We start from the raw sequence: 21,846 nt of genomic DNA on the forward strand, positions 1-21,846 counted from the left end.
TCTGTGTAGAGATGACTATATTCCAGAAATGGAGAATCCCTGGTGAGCGGTTTGAGAATGATTAATGTCACTGTTTTGTTCGATTACACATGTTACTGCACATGATAACCAAGCAAGAGGACTCCATCTGTTTGCAGATTCTTGCCTTATGACTCTGGCTCAGAAAGGCCAAAGTGAAACATTTCAGCAATGCCAGAATGGACATCTGTGAGGATGTCTTTTTAAAGTTAATATCCTATAGCGATTTGTGATGGCCTGGGCTTGTCCATTTTTGTAAAATGAACTTGTGCTTCACATGACTCCAAACCAAACACACATTTCTTGAGGGACATGAAAAATCTGGGGTAAAAGAGCTTTGAGTTTGTGTATAAAGACAAATTAATGCTGACATTTTCAGACATGCTGATGCTCACTGGACAGCTAGATTTTCTACACCTCTTTCAGTCCTGCCCCAAGCTTCTCACATTGGACCCTTGAAAAGAATGAAAGAATGCAAAATCAGTGCCCATAACTGACATTTGAGAATCTCAATTACCTCTTAGGTCTCTGGCCCCAGGATTATGTTACCCCTTTAGCATAGCAGCCTGTCATGGACTTGTGGAATACAGGGTGTGCTCATCTCAGCCTGATTGATGGTCTTTCCTGAAAAGGGAGAGCTCTGAGTTTGGACCCACTGAGGCTAAAGCAGGAATTGTGTCTCAGTCTCTCACTTACTGCAGTCTCCAGTCAATAGAGCATTGTACTTTTGGATCCTTCATCTCTTCCTTGTCCTCCATGCTGATCTGCACACCATCAGTGCTTTGAGCCTCCCAGCTGGAGCTTCTCCCAGAGGGATCTGGGTAAAAGTACCCTTCCCATGAAAAGCATCTGATGGGGCATGTCCATCTTGCTTCTGTCTCAGCTGACAGTGGACACTAAAATCCAAACTGGCACCAGTGATTTTTAGGCCTCTGCAAGGGTCAGATGGCATCAGAAGAAGGGATTTAGAGAATCAGTCTTGGACCCTTTTTCTTCCGCCCAAGATTAGATGTAATTTATGTCTTTAGGAACTTCTCTGTGATGGCAATTTCCACATCTGGGGTTAATGTATAGAAGCTTCTGTTTTCCAGCAATATGAACAATGTATTTCCTCACCATACAAGTAATTTGTTTGCTTATTTATTTAATGTTTAATTGTTTGCTTATTTATTTATTTAATATAATTATTAAATAATATTTTATTTATTTTTATGTTCTCTTGCACATAAACCCAGATTAACTGAACCCTAAGCACATCCTAGGAGCATCCTGCCCCACAAGTAAACTTGTTTATCAGTGCATTAATAAGATACCTCTTATATGCATTCATCCTGTTCATCTCTGCCCATCAACATCTGGTGAGCGAAGTGTGACTCTGTTGCTAACACATGAACCTCAGGTAGAACTCAGTAAATACAGCCATTATATTATATTTTTAGCATCAGTTGCCAACTTATCCTCCTGACAATCTTTGTGTACACATAATACTTTGTGTACACTTTCAGCAAATCAGTCTCCTTTCAGACCCTGGCATTTCTCAGCTTGTCTGTGGCAGAATTTTGTGCTCCGTGAACAGGGCCCAGAGCACACAGTGCTGTAGGAGCAATCAGGGAAGTTATGCAAATGGGTCTCCTTTCTGTTTCGTGGCCCTGCAGAGCCCTAATGTATCAAACTCACAGCGAAACCTCTTTCATCTTTCCTTCGAAGGGAAAACATCTGTGGCTGTAAAAATAGATCTGATGTTAGCATACCTGCCAATATTTAGGGCTATATGGCTGCAGGACAATAAATGTGAGATGGGTCATCCTCCCCTCATGTGGATAGTTTGGTTCCTGAAATTGGGAGTTCCTTTGCAGTGACTCTCAGAAGTGTTGGCCTACCTGCCTCCTGCCGGTGTTTGTCCTGTAATTTCCGTGCTGACCCAGTCCTTTTTAGGTGAGTTGTGGATGTTGACTTAACACCTTGGAGGAATGGTCTGAATTTATGTTCCTATTGAGAACCAAAATATAAATTAATCAGTTGTATGAAAATACCTTGACTTTATACCTGCCAGATAATTGAGGTGAGTGCTAGGCAGGTGCAGGGCTTGGGAACATTCTACCATGTGATTGTGGTCTGTGCTGTCACCTAAAAGGCCTAAATGGCACATCATTTCAAGTTACATCAGATGGTCTTCATTGCACAAAGCACTGTTAGTGGTCAACAGCTGTCCTGCCCTCAGTGCAAAATTAAGAACTGAATGCACAGTGAACACCCCCACACAGGGTCAGTTTTATTCACTGAGAGTAGGCACTTTGGCAGAGAGCCTTTGGTAGAGATGTTCTGGGGATGCAGAGCTCCATTTCCTATGGCAGTCAAGAGCTGTTGCATCCCTCTGACTTTATTTATGCTAAAAGATAGGCCACGGCTTCCTACAGAAACACTTCCTGCTTGGGAGGAGACGTGTGAGCTGGCATAGTAAGTAAAAGTAATATGACTTCATCAGACAAAAATTTTTAGTAGGCTGGGACATAAATCTCTGTCCATCTGCAGAAGAGAAGATGTCAACAGAATTGCTTTGTGTCCTAGGCTCTCCTGACTGATCCACTGTATATTGGACTGAAACACAAGAGGGTTCGTGGGAAGCAGTACGACGAGCTGATGGATGAGTTTATGCAGGCAGTTACCGACAAGTAAGTGGGGTTATATACATGGCTCCTCCGGGCTGCTTCCATTTAAGAACAAATGTTGCAACTCCTGAAATAAACATCAGTGTAATTGATCATCCAAGCAAAGGAAGGTCATTTCAATGCAAGTCTCCTGGGTGGTCTGCAAATGACTCTTTGTGCTTGAACACTCTGTGTCAAAAATATTTGTCTCCAGAGAACTGGAATGGGACTGACTATTTATAAGCATTTCCTATCCACATAGGCCGGAGGTGTCAAACATGTGTCCTGTGGGCTGGATCTGGCCTCTGTCATGTATTTATGAGCCTCATTCAGCATAGTCAGAACCTAAACTTTGGTTTGTTTACACTTTAGAAAGGAAGTTTCTAGCTCTTGCCGTTGTGAAGGAAATCATCTAAATGGAAATGGCATGTTCCTTCATGCAGAGTGGAGTATGCAGACTGCCTCTCTATGGCTTTGTCAAAAATAGGAATTTTCCTGCTGGCATTTAAGTCTGGAGTCAGAAGGCCAGGATGATATGCACTGTCCTTTTAAGTGTGGAACAGACCAGCTGCATACTTCCCTTCATACTCACTAACTGGGATAGAGGGTCTCTGATGTACCAGGAAGTTTAATATGGGAAGAGCAGAACTACACCTCAGCCCTGTGCACCTCTCTCTGAAAAATAAAAGAAAATGTATTAAACTCTCCATGACTATCCAAATAGATTATCATAAGAAGGAATGTGAGCTCAGTTGTTAAGGGAAGAAGACTCATATTTGGAAAACTTTTTTTGCCTTTCCTGAAACCACAGATGATACTGATAAGGAGCAGTAGAGAGCTGCAGCCTATGCCTGATTGCCAAGCTGCTGCCTGTCTTTTCTTCCCAGGGACGGAGCTGTGTTTGACCCTCCCTCTGTGTGCAGGCAGCTGTATGTGTGTGTGCTCCTGCACAGAGGGGAGGGAGCGGGTGGTACATGTGTCAGCACCTCACAGTTCCCTGTCTCCCTGGAGGCAGGAGGCACCATGAGCAGTGTCTGACACAGCACCTGCCCATCCACTGACAAGGATGGGTTTGCATATGGTGGGACTGCCCTGCCGGCTGTGGTGGAGGAAATAGGGACAGAAATGCAGAGGACTATCCAGTCACAGCTGAACCTTCTTTACATCTGATAAAGAAGGTAAATGATTTGATAGGACAAAGGACATTTGATAAATGTCATTTGATTATATTGTAGTATTGCATTAGATGCTTTGTGCATTATCTAGTGGGAAGAAATTCTTAGAGGCTAGAAAGCTGGTAAAACACAACCAGGAAATCACAAGAGACAAGTAGAAACGATTTAAGAGTCATCAGGGTTGATTTGTGGGGGTTTTGTTTATTTTCATTGAAGTCACTAATTAATCCTTCAGGGAAACTCCATCCTGCTTTTTTTCTGGCCAGAAGATCATGGGGGTATTGCAGTGTTGCTGTTGATGATAGGATGGGAACAATAGAATGAGAAAGCAGATTGTGGTCTCAGCCATCATAAATTTGGCTCTGAGATTTATGCTTGTGGTGTTAAATGCAAAGCTCATTGCACCCACTAAAGACAATTTGCCTTTTCTGTGCTTGCTGTTGGAGAGGAAGGATTGGCTGTTATTTTCCTGTGTTTAGTTTACATGAGCTGATCTCCACATTGAAGGGAGAAGACCATGAAACAATGAACTCTTATCTTGGGAGGCTGTGAAGTCATGTCTAATGCTTTCATCCAAGTATTGGTAATCAAGTTCCTGGGGCCCCTGTCCCTGCTTTTCTATTTCCCTTAACCAGGATGAATTCCTTGAACACAGTAATGCCCCTGAAAGTTCTCAGCAAAGTGGGGCTGGGAAATTCTGCTTTGCACTTCTCCATTCACATCTGTAAAGTATTTGGAGATCCTAGAGTGAAAGGAGCCATTACCCTATATTATCATCCTGACCACCAGCATACTTTAAAGCATTGTTGGAGTGTGATCCTTATGCACTCTGGGCTGGTGAATAATCCTGCTATTAGCCTGGGTTTGGCAAACTCATATGAAGCAGGTTCATTTGGTCTCAAATTTCCACTGGAATGATTGGATTGAACCCAGTAGGAGCTCTTGCTTCTGTTACGAAAGGAAGCAGAAATTGTTCAGAAGGTCAAGAACATGCTGCTTTATTGTAGCCTGCTTCCACTTTTGAGGCAACCTGTGAGTCTGAGCTGCTGCAATGTCTTATGCAAGTCTGTAATGTCACATGCAATTTCAGTTGCTTGGGGAGGAACCTTTTGGTTTTTTGCCACAAATCCCTTGCAATTTGGGGATTTCCTTTTCATCTTGATATTCATGCAGAAATTCTGTCTGCTCCCTGAGGGTACTTAAACTTCTCATGGAAACCATTTGTCAGTCCCTCTGCAGGGGTACCTCCCACCCTGTCAAAGCACTGCTGGCTCAAGGGACATTTGTCACTGAAGTGGAATGTGTTGGAGCCCACAAAAAAGCCAAGGGAGTGAAGATTTAATCTTGTAATGGAATGATAATATCAAACAGATGTCAAATTTCTGCTGCTGGAGACCAATAGAGTCATAGAAAGGACTCCTGGTCTCATAGTACCTACCTAGTAGTGAAACAAGGCGTGTGCCAGAGGCTTCAGAATTAGCAGTTCCAATATTTTGAAATAGTGTGGGCACCCTGGGCAATTTTAGGAAGAAAAGCTTTTTCTGGAACAGCTGGATAAATGTTTGTGTTTTCCTGCTGCCTAAACCACCATTCATTATTCTTTCACCTAAAACGTGAAACATGTAAAATGACTCAGCTCTTTAACAACAGCTCTAAGCTATGCCTTTTGCTCCTCTTGGGAAGCAACTACATGCTAAAATTTGGCCCATTGAGCCTACCTGTGTCTGAATGAAGCAGCCTGACAAATTGCTGTTTTTTCACAGTGAGCAGCAATAATGCTTCACATGGGAAAATGCACTGTGCTTCAGATTTCCATTTGCTCAGTTACTGTGGCAAAAAGTCAGTCTTGCTCTTAACCTGGTACATCTCTCTAGGCTGAAATAAGTATTCACCTAAAGTGTCCAAGGATTATAATCGGAATAAACCACAGAGCTTCTGGGGCTTGAATATCTGATCAAATTAATGCTTGTGTAGCTTTCATCATGCTCCAAGAGGCCAGACCTGTCCCAGAACTCCAGCCTCCATTTAGAGCTCTAGCCTCAGTCGCTGGCTGGCAGATGTGGAATGTGCAGCCTGAGACTCTACGAGATGCAGTTCCCCACACCAGCAAACCGTGTCACAGAAGCCTCATTAACCTGTCATAACTTCACTCCCCTTTTCTTTCCCATCAGTGCTTATTAACAGAGTGACCAGGGGAACAAGCTTGCTGTGTCATAAGGCAGAGCACAGGAGGCATCAGGAGATCAAGTGTTCAGTTTCTCAGATGGGAAAAGAAAGATACCTCTGCTGAGTTTCTTTTCCCTTGTGAATGTTGCATACCTGATTTCTCTTTGCCTAATGCCTTCCCAGTACTTTTACCCACAAACATACCAAGTCAGGTCTCATGTGCTCTTCAACAATCAGAACCCACCTCTGTTTCAGCAGTTCTTGAGGGTCATGGATCACAAATTCACCAGCACTTTCCAAAAACAAAATCACCAGTACAGGTACACCCCCATGTTATTTCTTCATATGCTCTGGTTAACGTGGCTAATTGATCCTGAAGGATTAGACTTTATTTTCTAGGCACCAGTATCTAGGCACTGATGGGCTTCAAAAAAGCCCTCACATGTTCTGCTAACACTCCAAGTCACTCGCTAGCATCTGTGTGTCTGTTAGGAGGCCTGCACACCATCACTGGTGCCTGGGCATCATGTAGACCAGATCCATCCCTCATGGAATACAAGGTGGATATTCTCCTTGCCCATCTGCCCCAGTTACCATGGCCAGATGGACTCTGACAACATTCATGAGGGAGAAGTGATGAAGATGGGAAGAGCCACCCCAGCTGTGCACTGTCCTGGCTTGATGTGAGATAAGATCATCAGCCAGCATCTGTAATCTGCTTTAGGACACTGGATGATGTTTTAAGTCAAGGAACAATATTTAGGTTTAATTAGCTTGATTTTCTGCTACTGAAGAATGACTGAGCTCCAGATGTGCTGCTAGGGATCACTGTGGCTTTTGTTACCATGAATTCAAACTTTGGATAACCCAGTTACAGATGTCACAAAGCCCTCTGCTCTGGGCTTTTATCTGGGCTTTTCCACCTATGCCAGATGAACCACAGCAGTTTCAGTAAGATGCAGCTGGAGAAGCTCTGTTTGTGCAGAAGGTACAGGGTGAGGCTCTGTCTGCTCCTTGTTGTGTGTCAGAGGGTAGCTCAAGGTTACATCTGAGGGTCAGCTCTAATAGGGTTGCATTTCCTGCTTTTGGGCCTGCTCCTGAGAAGCCTTGTATCTCCAGCTGCAGTGCTTCCTCTTGCCAGCCACAAGCAGGATGGTGTCATTTTGCATAAGAGCAGTAGAATGCTTAAAGCAGCCATTAGTGCTGGTCTTAGTGCTTCAAAGTCATGAGATTGGATGTGCAAGATAGTTGTTTGGAGGTTTTTCCTTAAAAAGAATGTAATGAAAGTTGACTATGAACTTTCAAGATTCTTTTTTCCCCAAGAGCTTGGTAATCTTAATTTCATTTTGCCCCTTATCCTGTTTCTAACAGTAGCTCATAGCAGATGCCCTGGCATATGACTAAGAGCAGCCATCCTTAGCACATCCCCCGGTTTCCAAAATGTACAATTCTGGGTTTTCCTGATATGTTTGTGCTTCAAGGGGTGCTTTAATTGACACAGCACTCCCTGAATCCACAGCAGGCTCTGTGCCTCAGAGCATGGTGCTGATGTTTATATTGGCAGAAGCCCAGTGAGACTCCTGCCCAAAGTTAGAAATTATCTGTAGCCTAAGATGATGGTGAGGCAGGCAGTGGGTCCTGTTGGGTTTGTGATGCAGCTCCCTGGCATGGGATTTCTTAACCCAGGACCCAGAGTTCCTAAGTTTGCATTGGCTCCAAGGTATCCCTGGAGCCTCCTCTCTTCCAGGCTGAACAACCCCAGCTGTCTCAGCCTGTCTTCAGTAGGAGAGATGCTCCAGCCCTTTGATAATCTTCACAGCCTCCTCTGGACCCACTCCAACAGGTCCACATTCTTCTTGTGTTGGAGTCCCCAGAGCTGGATGCTGGATCCAGGTGGGGTCTCAGGAGGGACAGAATCCCCTCTCTTGCCCTGCTGCCCACATTGCTTTGGCTGCAGCCCAGGACACAGTTGGCTTTCTGAATATGGGAGCATATTCAGTTCTCCATCCAGCAATATCCCCAGGTCCTTCTCCACAGGGCTGCTCCCAGCTGGCCTCTGAGGAGCTGCCTGACCAAACTGTGGCCTGTGGCCAGGAATTGTGTGGCAGAGTACTGCTGGGCTGATGAGAAGCCTCGCAAGAATCATAGTAACAATTGAATGCTAAAATTGGCTTCAAGACACCAGAGAGACTCAGGTTCTAGTCTTGTTTGACTTGCTTGAGTGGACTTTGTTTTTCCAATCTTAAATGCTGAGCACTTGCCAAGCATTCTAATTTTCTGATTATGGGCTTCTTTACAGATAACTTAGTTTTTTTTGGAAATCAGAATTTGGTGGCTGGTGTTTCAAGCAGCAATAGGAAGATGGCAAGGGCAAGGACAATTTGTTTCTTCTCTGCCTGGTTTTATCTAAGACTATGGAAAGGAGTTGCAGCTTCTCAAAGCGGATTCCTTGCATCATGAATGGCTGAAAACAGTGCTATAAAATTTTAAATTCAGACAAGGACTGGAACTTTTTTCTTACGATTCTTTCCATAAAGGAACAGGATCTTCTTGCCAGTACTATTTTTTTTTTTTTTTTTTGCATGCATGTAGGAATGTATTATATTCCCTCTTCATTGTCAAAAAAAACCCCCTTTTGATACTGGTCAGCAGAGGCACTGCACAGGTCCTCAGGCCACCCTTGAAGTTCTGACTTGGGCGGTTTTGGTTAGATGCTTCTCAAATGGTAACTGCTGCCTCATTAATTTTTTCCTCTCTGACCTCATGGCTTATAATGAGTCTGAATGAACTCAAAGAGGTACATACAAAAGAGGATGAAAGAGAAAATTGCATATTGAGATTGTTTAGGCAACTGAGAAGTCTCTTGAATAATGAATCTAAAAGCAATGTAATCATTGCTCCTTTTCTGGGATTCATGGTCTTTTGTTCCACATTTTTGTTCCACCACTTGTTCCAGGTGGTCATCCAAGGAAAATGTGTATCATTCTCTGCAGGGGATACAGACTTTGCTGAGAACATCTTTTCTTTTGGCACAGCCGTGGGGTTCTGTGTAGATCTAGGTGGATAGTAACAGTACCAGAGCAACAATACAGCCATAAACAAAGCATGAATCCTATATTTGTGTGTTTCCCAGGAAAAGGGATCAATTCTTAATACAGATTTTCAGGTGATAATTTTTACAAAAGGCTTATTATATTATATGTGTTTAGCTCCTTAGAGTCATCCTTCATTAGGGTGACAGTTTGTACTATTATTTTAATCAATAGTGTATTGTTTTATTGAAAGTACTGTTTGTACAAGATTTGCTAGGCAAAGGCTGGAGATTGGACTAAAATGAGTGTATGGGACCATTCTATAAAGCATTTCCCAGTGAGGCTATTTTCACAGGAAGATTTTTGCAAGATGTGAGAGCCAGAATTTGTGTCATAATTATTTGTGGCACAAAACCATGAAATAAGCAAACTAATAAGACAGCAATATAATCTTCGCCTGAAGGACTGGTGAATATTTTTGGAAGAGCAAGAATGGACAAAGTGTATCTTTCTGTTTCCAATTCTATAAAATGGGTAAATTAATTCCAGAGGTGGCAGAGAACAGGATCCCCCAGATGGTGGTCTGGCAGCCAACAGGAGACATGGTGACAGTATTAAATAATACCTCTTGCAGTGCAACGAGTTACAAGTTTCAGCATGTCTGAATTCTTTCAAAAACACCTATGTCCAAGGATCCTTCTTGCCAGCCTACAGATGTAAGAATGACTCATGCTGAGGGGAAGGCTCCAGTTCCACAAGGAGACATAGAACTGCAGAGATCCCACAACATGCAAACTGCAGTGTGCTCAAGAGGAATGGCAACACTTTGAGCCCAAAACCATTCAAAAATGCAACTTTCCCTTTTTTGAAAGGGAGATAAAGAACTGGGAAATGGGAGAAACCACACTGGGCCATGGCACTTGCTCGGTTTCAGTGTATCTTGTCGGTCTGAAATCCAGATAGTGTACATTTAAGCTTTCCTTTTAGATAAAGGCAGTCAGATCCTGGCTGTTTAACTACTCGTGTCCCATGCCAAGAAGATCATAGAATGCTCTAGAGAAGATGAATCATTGACAGTCAGGATGGGATTGCTGGAGCGAGCCAACCTTAGCTGGCTGTGCCTTTCCTGGACTGGAAAACATTCAGTCCTGATGTGACCTGCTGATCTGCTTCCAAATCTCCTTCAGGGCTCTCAGCTGAAAGTTAGGAGATGAGTCAGTGGAATAATCTATGAGAACTGACAACAAGCCAAGCAGGCTGACCTCAAGAGTCTCTTCCTATCACAGCAGTTTTGAATATCTCTCTGCAGGGCCAGCATCAATTCTTGCTTCAAATTTAAGAATATTTAGATGTCTTGGAAGGGATCTTCAGAAATCCTTGTTCAAATACTCACTTTATGAACACTTTTTCTATTAAAAGGCGTCCTGCACCTGCAGACAGCAAATATGTGAGTACTAACTGGGACTGCATTCATATCAGATGTCTCATATTAAACAGAACAGAAGGTTCAACAAAATCCTCATTAAAAATTATTCCTCCAAAGGAATTCATTAATTTGGATTTCTTAGTGGGAAATACAGTGTTCCAATTAAACACAATTTTGCAAAATCAGTTTTCATTTTAAAACACTATGATGGGGGGGAAACTGGCCGGTGTAATTAACTTCATCAAGTACTTCTGTGCTTGCTGACAGGGGACCACTTGGTTTCTGCAGACATCAACAAAGAAATTGTACACATTGAAGGGCAGCATAGTATTGCAGTGAAAGGGTGATAAGCCAGTGACCTAAGGTGCATGACATATATTTATATATTTAAGATTCTCCCAACCAGATCTTCCCAACTGTGATAATTAGATAATATTAGATTACTTCTCCTAATTTAGATGTCTAAAGTTAGATATCTAAATTTAGGTTGGTCATCTTAGTCTGCCTTCATAGACACTCCAAAGAAAGAGGAATCTCCAGACATGTCATCTACTTCCATTTTTCACTCAGACTAGTTGAAAGAAGTTGCTCTGGGTATGCTCTTTCTCTCCATGGTCTGAGAGGGCAGTCAGAGTTGTCCAGCTGGGCAATACACAGCTGGGCATTACACAACCACCTTTTAGTTATGCAAAGGCAGTGAAAGAAATCCCATTCTGCCCTGCATTTTATTGGCTGGATTCCAATACATGTAGCAGCTCTCAGAACACCCTTTTCCTTTGCTGTACCAAGTATTCTCCACCTTCTTACCTGAGCTGGACTTTTCTTAGCATTGTTGCATATTAAAGAACTTCTGTGCTCCAGTCTCAAGTTGGCTACATTTTATTTTTGGGTGCAACCCAAACATTCTTTGTAGAAAGCTCTGAATTCCTTTGGGATGAAAAGAATTCCACAAATATTGAGATGCTGGCTGTGGGGGACAGTAGAACTGACTCATAATGTTGATGCTCACAAAGATCTTATTGCACGTGGCCCCAGCAGCTGGGGTGTTCAGACTCCTTGCTAAGTTCGTCCTTAACCTGCTCTGGTCACCCTTGGATGGAGCACAGCATGCAGCTGCCAAAGTACCACTAGAAAAGGGCAGCAAGATCAACTGGTAGTTTCTAAGACAACTCAGTAAGTCAGCTGCCTAGCTGGGTTTCATTTCAGTGACTTTGGGTAGCACGAGTTCTTTAAATTTCTCTCAAAACTTCAGTAAGGTGAGTAGCCCTTGAGGACTAAGATCATGATCTGAGATTCCCATCTTTAGCTGTGAATCCTAAATACTTGGTTCTTTCATTTAAAGCATCCAGTCATTGGGTCTTACCATGACTAATTTGTGTTCTTTATGAATGAAAACTTTAGTTTTCACATTATTCAAAGGCCCACATAAGCTCAAAAATGGAGTTCATACTTCAAATAGCTCATTAAATGTATGGCAGTGGAAAAGAAATCATCTTCAAAAAATACCTTAGTGAGAAGAACATGCACTTCAGCACCGTCCTGTCATACTGAGGGGCAGAAAGAGAAATGAAGTGTTCATGGGCTACCATTCTTCTTTTGTGCTCTGCTTAATAAAAAGAGATCAAAGATGAAAATAGAAGTAACTTGTGCACTGTCCCCTGCTGCAGACCACAAATGTGAAGTGGGGAAGGAGCTCACAGAGCTGGTCACATGTACATTAATGCTGGCTGAGATCACTGATTTTGTTAAGCAGCTCAGTAATGTTACTTCCTCAGTGATACCAATAAATAAGACTGGTGTTAGATAAATAGTTTCTATAGCAACTGAAGTTGCATAAAAATTTGCTAATTATTTGCTGTGAGATTTTGGCAGATGTTCTGGATGCTGTGTCATCTCCCTCTTAGCCGTGTTTTCCTTAATGATGAAATCCAAATGATGAATAAGAGGAAGATCCATTAGTAAGCTGATCTTCAACCAGACCAGGATGCTCAGAGCCCCATCTACCCCTCGCCCTGAATGTTACCAGGGATGGGGCATCCACTATCTCTCTGAGCAACCTGTGTCACCATCCTCAATGCAGAAAGCATTTTCCTTACATCTAGTTTGAATTCATCCTCTTTTCGTTTAAACCCGTTACCCCTCGTCCTGTTGCTACAGGCCCTACTAAAAACTCTGTCCCCATTGTGGTCCTTTTCTAAAAGCAAACACGGAGAATGAGAAGCAAGTTAGAGCCAACCCTTGTCCCTTTGTGAGACCAGGGGGTTTGTCAAGTGAGAGATTCTCAGTATGGAAAAATAAAGGAGCATAATGCATGTGCTTATCCTTGTCTCCTTACTGACAGATATAATTGAAATGGAAAATAATAAAAAAATCAAGGCCCTTCTAGGAGAGCCTGACTGCCCAAACTGTGAGTGCCATGAAAAGGCTTCATGACAGAAGCCTCAGTTCTCAAATGGAGAATGTTTTATCCAGTATCAGTTTCTACACTAAAGCAGGGGTGTTCTACCTCAGATTTCAGTGGCGAAGGAGAAAAGTCTGAATAGAAGATATGTAAGGTGATGCTACGTCTAACAAAGTGCAGCTATTCAGAGCCCCTTCACCTGCCTGCAGCCCAGAGGTTACTAATAGTTGCATTACTCATTCCCTGAGTTTCTCTCACTGCCCTATCACATTGATGTGTGAGAAACAAGTAATTATGGCCCTTTTAGATTTTATTTGCAAAGCTTTGATGCAGCTTAGAGTCATACAAACTGCTGAATGTGTATATATATGGACCAGTCTGAATATTACCCAATTTATAAACTGCATACTTCTCCTTGAAATTACTGGAAATGACTGGACAATTATGGAAAGTTTGCAATTATTTCCTGCGTTTTCACTCTACAGGTCACTAGCTGTCATTGCCTGCTGGTTTCCTGCTGAACAACTCAGTGGAGAAAAACATTTCTAATGCACAGAAGTGTGGCTGTGAAATCACACCATGAACCACTCAGTCCCACCGTGAAACACTCACTCCATGGGATCCTACAAGCAGATTTTTTTCTCATTTCTTGGCCACCTTCAGTTGAAGTGGGCCCCTGGTGGTGTCCCTTTAACTGGTGTCCCCTTTGCATTCAGATTTGCTGTGATGCAGTGTGGCAGCTGTTATCCTTTGCTTTGAGAAGGTCCTCTGCAAATTCACCACTGAAAATTTCTCATATCAAAAGTCCAAAGATGCATGTACATATAGGTATATAAGTACACATATCAAGAAGCGCTTTGAATTATGAATGCAATTTAATCCTGGTGTCCTGGTGACTCCACATTTCTCAGTGTGTGGACCTTGGGATGGGTGTGATCCTGTTTGCTGTTGCTGTGCTGCATTTCTGTTATGATACTTTTATTTCTGCACTACAGTGTCTAGCTACATTGCCTTGGTTATAGGTGTGTATCTTGTCCTATGTTGTATAAATATATTTATCCATTTTAAATTGCCCTTTAACTTGCAGGTATGGCATGAATTGTCTGATCCAGTTTGAAGACTTTGCCAATGCTAATGCTTTTCGTCTCCTCAATAAATACCGCAACAGATACTGTACATTCAATGATGATATTCAGGGTGAGTACTGCTAGGAAAATCAGATTTAACCTTCACCTTGTCATGAGAAGTGGTGGTTAATATCACAAGACTGTTTATTATACAGTAGTCAGATGTCTGACAAATTTTAGAGTTTATACAGAAGCATTTAAAAATATAAACAAAAGCTCAGCCATCAGAGTTGAAAAGTGAGTCTCCATTGTTTTTAGGAATTTAGCTGTTCATTGAAGAAACATTCAAGGGAGAAAATGGATCCTATGCTTTAGATTATGCAGGTAACATAGGGAGTTCCATTAATTTTCTATAATTTAGCTAAAACAATGATGACGTTTTAACAGTTATGCAAGGCTTTCCATTTTCATGAGCCAGGTGGTGATTAGCTGATCCTGGCCTTTTGCCTCTATTGTTATACTCTTTACTACATGCACAAAAATAAAGGTAAACAGCTTCTTTCCTCTCTGTGGATGCTAACTCTGCAGTAATCTGAGAACAGATCTGTTCTCCCCTAGCGTGCTTAACATAACTCTTCCAGTGTCACAGAGAAGTGACAGCAGCCAAGCTGGGGTTATAGCAAACAAGTCTCCAGGCCCTGAGAGGCTCAGCAGTCAGCAGGATTGCTCAGTGCCCACTGGGATGAATTCTGCATCCCAGTCTGATGCTGACTTTGCTTTAAACCTTTGGAAGGGCTGTTTGCCCATTTGACAGGGACAGGATCTTCCCAAGTGTCTACAAACAGCCAGTTCTCCTCTGAGTCCCTTCATCTTTTCTTTTGTCTAGTCCTGCTTGAAACATGCAGAAATTTCCAACGTTTGATTTAATTATTTGCAGTCAGTTGGGCTCATCCTCACTTGTACTTGAAAGAGACCGAAAGAAACATCAGTGTTATTTTTCACACAATGCTGGTTCCTTTGTGAGCAAACTTTCCAGTGCTGTTTCTGCTTCTGCTGCTTATCTAACAATATTTGGCAATGTGTATAGCAGCTTCTTCCTATCTGACACAAGGAGTAAGATCCTGGTTTGGGGAAATGTGGCTGGTGTAGTGGGATGCATGGACTGCTCAAAGACATTTTCATGAAGAGGGTTTAGAAGCACACAAACTAAAGGCATTTCAGGGAAAGGCACATGGATACTCCTGTACAAGGAGACTCATCAGGTGTTCTTGCAACCCCCAAAAACTTCCAGTGGAGAGAGAAGTACAGGAAGAGAAAACCCAGGAGGCACATTTTTGAATTGAAGTATTGAAAGGGGGAACCAAGCACTCAGACTTTTATGAAATGGGCAGGTGAAGGCTATAATAAGAAGCCAATGTTGTACAGATTTCTTTTGGATTAGTTGCTCTCTCTGAAAGTAGAAGGGGACTCAGCAGTCAAAAAGAGGCCATATGATGTGGCAAATCACACATGAGGGGCCTGGATGTAGGTTTTCTTGGCAGAACTGGAGTGAATGGCAAAGGTTTCTTGGTGAGTTTGAAAGGTTTCTTCAATAACAGAAGAAAAATAGAATATTAAAGCTAAACTGCATATTCTGAGTGGGAAGCAGCAGACTATTTTTTATTGTTTTCTTTTGGCCAGAGGTCATAGCTGAATGCCTCAGACAGTTCCTGGTAATGACTGCCCCAGAGCAGCAAACCAAATCCAGGGGGATGCTGTAAAACAGTATTGTCATAAAATGGACCTTATCTGATTCTCCCCAGTTAGATGCATGTCACAGTGCATAGGAGATGTCAAGTCCCCTGAAAATTCTTTGAACTTCTGCCTTTTGAAAGAGTAGGATTTTCCTCTTTGTAATAAAACATGGTTATGTTCTCAAATAAAGCATTTTGCTGGCACTGGTTTCTCAGTAGTAGATTATAAAGAAATCCTGCTGAGCTTTTGCACAACAAGCAATGAGTCGAAGTAAGCAAGCACCTGTTTAGGCTTTTTTATGGAGCTGTCAGAAAGAAAAGGGAAATCCAAGCTAGGGTTGTAGTCAGAAATCTGTTTTGAGGACCTTTGGAATGCTGAAGTAACGTGGATCTACTCAGTTAACTCTGTCTTGGAGTCATGTCAGAGATAAAAGAGTTGAATCTGGGATGAGTAGTCTGATTTACCCACTCTAATATATCTCTCTGTGTCCTCAGATGGCATGGAAATGTAGGAAGTCGCATTTTCTCACTTACACCCTCCTGTTATTTGGGTTTACCTTAGACTCTCTCTTTTCTAACGTGATGATCTTTCATAACTCACCTACTTAAAAAAGTGTTAGACTTCAATGTAAGTGGTGTTTAAATGATTAGTGAGAATTATACAAAGCCTTCTTAATGCAGGCCTGATTAATTTTACTCAAGCAAGACAGGAACAGACCTTCTGAAACCTGAATTATTCCAACTTCTGAGCTGGCAATGTTTTAAGTATGTTGAATTAAAAACACATCTTAGGCACAAGCAGTGCAAGGTAGATGAGGCCTGAGCTATAATATTAAACTCATTGACCATTGGTTTGTGGGACTCTGGATGTAGTGTGCCTACACATACGCACCCAGGTGAGATGAGGAAAAAAGGTATAAATTGCTTCCCTTAAGATCCTTTAGGCCTTCCTGTTGCTGCCCCAGGGCCGACACAAAATGAAAAACAGTTTAAAATATTAATACCTACTTTTTTTTTCTTTTATTTTTTTTTGTCCTACAAATTACTGTATTTCCAAATCCATCCTAACCCCAGAGAATGAAGGTGACTCAGACCCTTCCAGTTGGAGCCAGCCTGCTGATGCTGAGTGGGATGCCTGCCAGGTACCACCAACTGGGACGAGTTGACTGCTCATTCTGAAAGCCATCAGCCTGGGATCTAGGCAGGAGCTGGCTTACAGTGCCCATGTGTGGGAGCTCCCATTGAGGGAGTGCTTCTCCTTCCTCTAAGGGGGTGATGACATCAGTCCTTTCCCAGCTCCGTCTGGGTTCATGCGAGGGGCAACAGCTTCAATTACAGCTCTGAGGGAGAAAATTGATTGTCACTTCTTCCTTTTTCCCAGTAAAGTACAAGGGCAGGCTCTGAAGCACAGAAGATTAGAGGTACATGAGAAGGCTTTAGCTCCTGCTCTTTCTCTTCCTCCTCTAATTTTGCTCCACTTAGTTGTTCACAGTGTTAAACAGAAAGTAGACAACTTAAAAGTCTCACAAAGTTGTCAAGTCTGGTGAATCCTTAAAGCAGGCATCTCTGGATTCCTGCTTCATACAAGAAAAGACATAAAACCATTGAAGGCATTAGTTTGGAAGGGTCCTCTGGACATCAGCTAGTCCTTACTCAAATAAAGGGTGATTTTAAACTTAGATCCAAGTTTTATATTATTTCAGGTTCCTCAGAGCCTTGTCCAGCCAAATACTTTGCAGTATATACAAGGATAGGTATCCACAACCTCTTTGCACCACCTGTTCCAAAGTTTTCTCATCTTTCTTGTGCATTTTTTTCCCTAATATCTAATTGGAATTTTGTAACATGCAATTTGTGTTCATTGCCCCTCATCTTTTTTTTTGTACAGCTCTGAGAAGAATCTGGCCTCTTTACAAACACTCCAACCAGTGCTTGTAAACAGAAATTAGATATCCTCTTAGTCTTCTCCAGCCCTTTCAAACCCAAGCTCCTCAGTCCTTTTTGTAAACCCTGGTCATATTTGTGTCCCTCCTCTGGACTTGCTCCAGTTTGTCATTGTGCTGAAAGCCCCAAATGGGACATGCTTGTCTAGGGATGACCTCAAAAGTACTGAAATAGAAAAAATTATCACTTTTTTTGACCTACTGTTGACACAGTCCAGCAGCCTGTTGGTCTTCTGTGTCACAAGGGCTTATTTCTGGCTCATCTTCTACTTGCTGGCTACCATGACCCCAAAGTTTTCTTCTGCAAAGCTTTAGGACTTAGCATTTGCCTTTGCTGACCCTCACGAGGTTTCCCTGAGCCCATTTCTCCAGCCTGCTGATGTCCCTGTGAATGGCTGTCATACCACCACTGTGTCAATCAGTATCTCCAAGTTGTAATCATCCATGAACTTTATGGAAGTGCACTCTGTTTTATAATCCAGATTGTTATGAGAACATAAATAGCATTGGCCTCTTTGTACCACTGAACACAAACCTTTGAGCCTACCAGCCCAGCCACGTTTTCACCCACTTGTTCAGTCTGTACCTCTCCAGTTTGGCTACAAGGATGTTTTGGGAGATTATGTCAAAGGCCTCATGCAGATCAAGGAAAACATCCAGAGTTCTATTTCCATGATGAGAACTTCAGGCATGCAAAATTACAGCATCTCCATGGACTTCTGCCTATTTAGCAGGGATTGTTCAAGAGACAAAGTCCATGAGACCTGATGAGATGCATCTAAGGATTCATCTTAGGTATGTGGCCAGCAGCATTACAAAGTAATTCTTTGAAAGGTTATGGTAATTGAGGAGATCCTAATTCCTGAAAAAAAGACAAATGTCACACCTATCTCCAGGAAAGGCAAAAAGAAAGATCCAAGGAATTTTAGCCCAGCTAGCCTAACCACAGTGTCTGGGGATGACAAAGCAAGTCTTGTGGAAGTGTACCTAGGAACATGAAGGTGAATGAGAACAGAATAGATCTACCAAGGCAAATCATACCTGACCAATTTAGCTGCCTCTTGAGGTGTTTGCTCAGTACTGAACAGCAGAAGTACTTCTGCAAGTTTAGTCAAAATTCCAGAAAAAATGAAGAAATCTTTAATGTGTTATTTAATTAATTGTGTTGGATCATGTCATTCAAAAGTTTTTCACACATACAGGCAGGGCAAAGACAGCAGTGCACAAAAGCCTGTTATCTGAAGTAGCCTGCGGGCAATGCTCAGGGTCCCCCCTTTCACAGAACACCTCTGAGTCTTTTCCAAGTCATTACAGCAATGATTCCCCTTGGTTGTAGGATGTGTGACTGCTGATGATCCTCAAAATATCTCTTGACCCACCAACCATCTTTTCTCATTATCCTAGCAGATAACCTTTCCATAACCTTCCCAAGACACTTCAGGAAGCAGTGCCTGGCCTGAAGCAACAGTGCTCCAGATCTCAGCTGAGGCTGGGAACAGGCTGACTCCCGTGTCACAAATCTGAGCTGCTTCAAACACTTGGGCAAGCTGGAAATCAATCATGTGCAAAGGAGGCCTGTTTCACAGGCACGTTTCCATGTGCTGTGAGAAGCAGGCAAAGTGAGAGTTCTTGGCTCAGCAGTAACTAATTTCAGCAGATTAAAATGGTACAGTATCTTACTTTGTTGTTTCAGCTGGCGTGGCAAATGCATGGGTAATTATCACAGGAAGCTAAGGAGGGGGAAGCACAATAGGAAGGGAGTGCGGGACGGGACCGTACTGTGGAACAAAGCAGGCAATGTCTTGCCAGGCAGCTCCTGAGCAGCACGCTTTCCCTGGGGATTTACCCAACCTGGAGATAGATGTGGAGGTGTTCTCAGTCCTGCAGAGGTGCACTATTAAGAGCCCCTCTGGACCTGCTGTGCTCCCCAGCAGAAGAGGCTGTAACGGCCAGCTCCTGGGTTTGTGTTACATTCACACACTGACTGCTTCACAAGGCAGGTCAGGACAGTGTGGACTCCAGGCTGTAAATGGGCCTCAGTTTCTTGGGCTCATCTGTGCAGCACTGTAAAGATCAGGCCCTCATCTTCTGTCACTTTTGGGAATTGTGGCATTTGTTTCCCTCTCTTCTCCTGCTTTTCTTGTTTGCTGTTTATCTCATTCACTGGATGCCACTGCCGCGTCCTCCTCTGCAGTGAAGAACAGCACGGGTCCCCTCTGTGTTAAGCTATCTGTCATCTTTTAAGTCCAGGCTAAGGAGGCAAAAGGAACAGAAGAAAGGGCTGTGCTCTGACCTGGTTCAGCTTGTTGGTGTGCAGCAGTGCCCAGTGCTGTGATGGGGATGGGGATATGTTCTTGCAGAGTGCAGGCAAGCTGCCTGACAGCCTCTGCCCATGTGGGCACACGAGGGGGCTCAACCTGCGTGGGCACAACAGGTGCAGGCTGGCACCCTATGGGCAGGAGGGAGGGCACCGCTGCCATGGTCAGAACCCATCATTAAGGGTATGCACAGTACAGTTCAAGCACTTTACAGTGGAAAAATTAAAAGCAGGAACCTAGAGATGGTCTCATTAGGCTTCTCCACCGTCAGACAGGTCTTCTCCATGCCACCAACAATTCTGGGTCACCCTTCAGAGAGCAAGTTTCATCCATGTGCACCAATGCTTTGCATTTTACTGCTCTGCTTGTTGACTAACTCTGCACCATTTCTAAGTTTATTTTCTTAATGTCTTACAGAGGCCCTCTGGGGAAAGGGTAACACTAGCCCTCAGCCATGGAGGGGAAGACCTTGAGCTGCAAACACTGTGGCAGTTTTCTGCTCCAGCTTTGTTGTGTTTGAATTTTGAGTATGCATTTAGAGTGGATCTGGACAAGCTCCACTCTGCTTTCCAGTAATGGGCGGAACTGCTGCAGGGAGTTAATGGGAACCAGAATTTGGAAAAGCCCTAGGCTTCCTCCTCATCCATAAATTTAGATATATTTCCTTGGCTGCCCTTTGCTGGAGCTGTTAAACTAGAGTTTGCTATTCCCCGGGCCCTCATATTGGCATGGTTTTGACAGGGCGAAATGTAAGCAGGCAGATCAAGAGCAAAAAATAAAAGCTCAGGTTGAATTTGGTCATCTTTTCCACCAGTGTACTGTGGAGAAGGAGGAATCACTCACACAGGTGTTGTGTGAAGAAACAGGCGGTGGTGTGGCTGCACATTCCCATTGCTGAGGCTATTGGAAGGACTCAGCATGGTGGTGATGCTCAGCTCGGTCAGGCCTCCAGGACAGGTGACAGAGCAGTGCCAGCCATCAGCATGAGAGGACTCCTGCCCCCAAGCACCCCCATGGTCCATGCTTTCCCCCATGTTCCCTGCTTAGCCACCGGCTGCTGGCAGCCACGGCACAGCCTTGTCCTTGGCACTGGGCAGCGCTTTCCCCGGAGACTCGTGCAGTGCTTTCTGTCACTCCAGTGCAGAGCTGCTCCCCCCTCTGCCCCCTCTCCCCTCTCTGAGGAAGGGTCAGGTCCCCGGGAATGGGGTCCTCTCTGATGCAGCCTTTCCATGCGATGCTGGGGAGCAGATCCTTTCTCAGCTTATGCTCCAGTGTATCTCCACTGACACCTACTGGGGCTTGTTCTCACTTGCAGTAGTACAAGTGGAACATCAACCCCACAGGGTTTTCCTTAATGTTTTACAATATTCTGAATGTGTCTGAGTGTCAGAAATTGATTCCTGCAGAGATGGCCGTGTTACTGACTGTGCCTTAGTTCTAAATGTACTGGTTCTGTTGCTGTGGACTTCCCAGAGAGGTCTCGAGGTCTGCCTGCTATTTTGTGATATCAAGTTTAACACTCACTTTAAGTCTTGGACAGACAGGATGGTTTGCAAGAACTTTCCTTTCTTCTCTCTGTATCCCTCCATATCTCACCTCAGATACAGACCAGCCAAGCTGGCTCTTGCTAATTACTTAGGAAGGAGTTATCTGCAATAGCAGCACTCATTCTCTTTGGAAAACAGATAGACCAATGTGTTGACAGATGGCTAGTTTTTTCTTGCCATGCTGAGGAGTTCCCTGTCCCAGCCTGACTTTGTGATTCTTTTAGAACTGAAGCACAATGATTAGCCAGCTCTTTACATGAACCAGCTGTGAACCCTTCTCCACAGAGATACTCCGTTGTTCCGTGCTCAGAAATTGTAATTATCAAATAAATATATTGAGCTAAGGCCAAGGTACAGTAACTTTATTATTTG

The 21,846-nt window shown here is 43.3% G+C and overlaps 1 protein-coding gene across 2 annotated transcripts in view; it reads left to right on the forward strand.

The window, feature by feature from the left end:
* ME3 (malic enzyme 3) overlaps positions 1–21,846 on the forward strand; it is a 117,134-nt gene that overhangs the window by 86,528 nt on the left and 8,760 nt on the right. For both annotated transcript variants that reach the window (XM_064719363.1, XM_064719372.1), the window contains exons 6-7: positions 2,587–2,690; positions 13,954–14,063. In XM_064719363.1, coding sequence (XP_064575433.1) covers positions 2,587–2,690; positions 13,954–14,063 — 214 coding nt within the window. The remainder of the gene's footprint in view (positions 1–2,586; positions 2,691–13,953; positions 14,064–21,846) is intronic.

The sequence above is a fragment of the Zonotrichia leucophrys genome, chromosome 1, assembly GCF_028769735.1.
Source record: "Zonotrichia leucophrys gambelii isolate GWCS_2022_RI chromosome 1, RI_Zleu_2.0, whole genome shotgun sequence".
Classification (NCBI taxonomy): Eukaryota; Metazoa; Chordata; class Aves; order Passeriformes; family Passerellidae; genus Zonotrichia; species Zonotrichia leucophrys.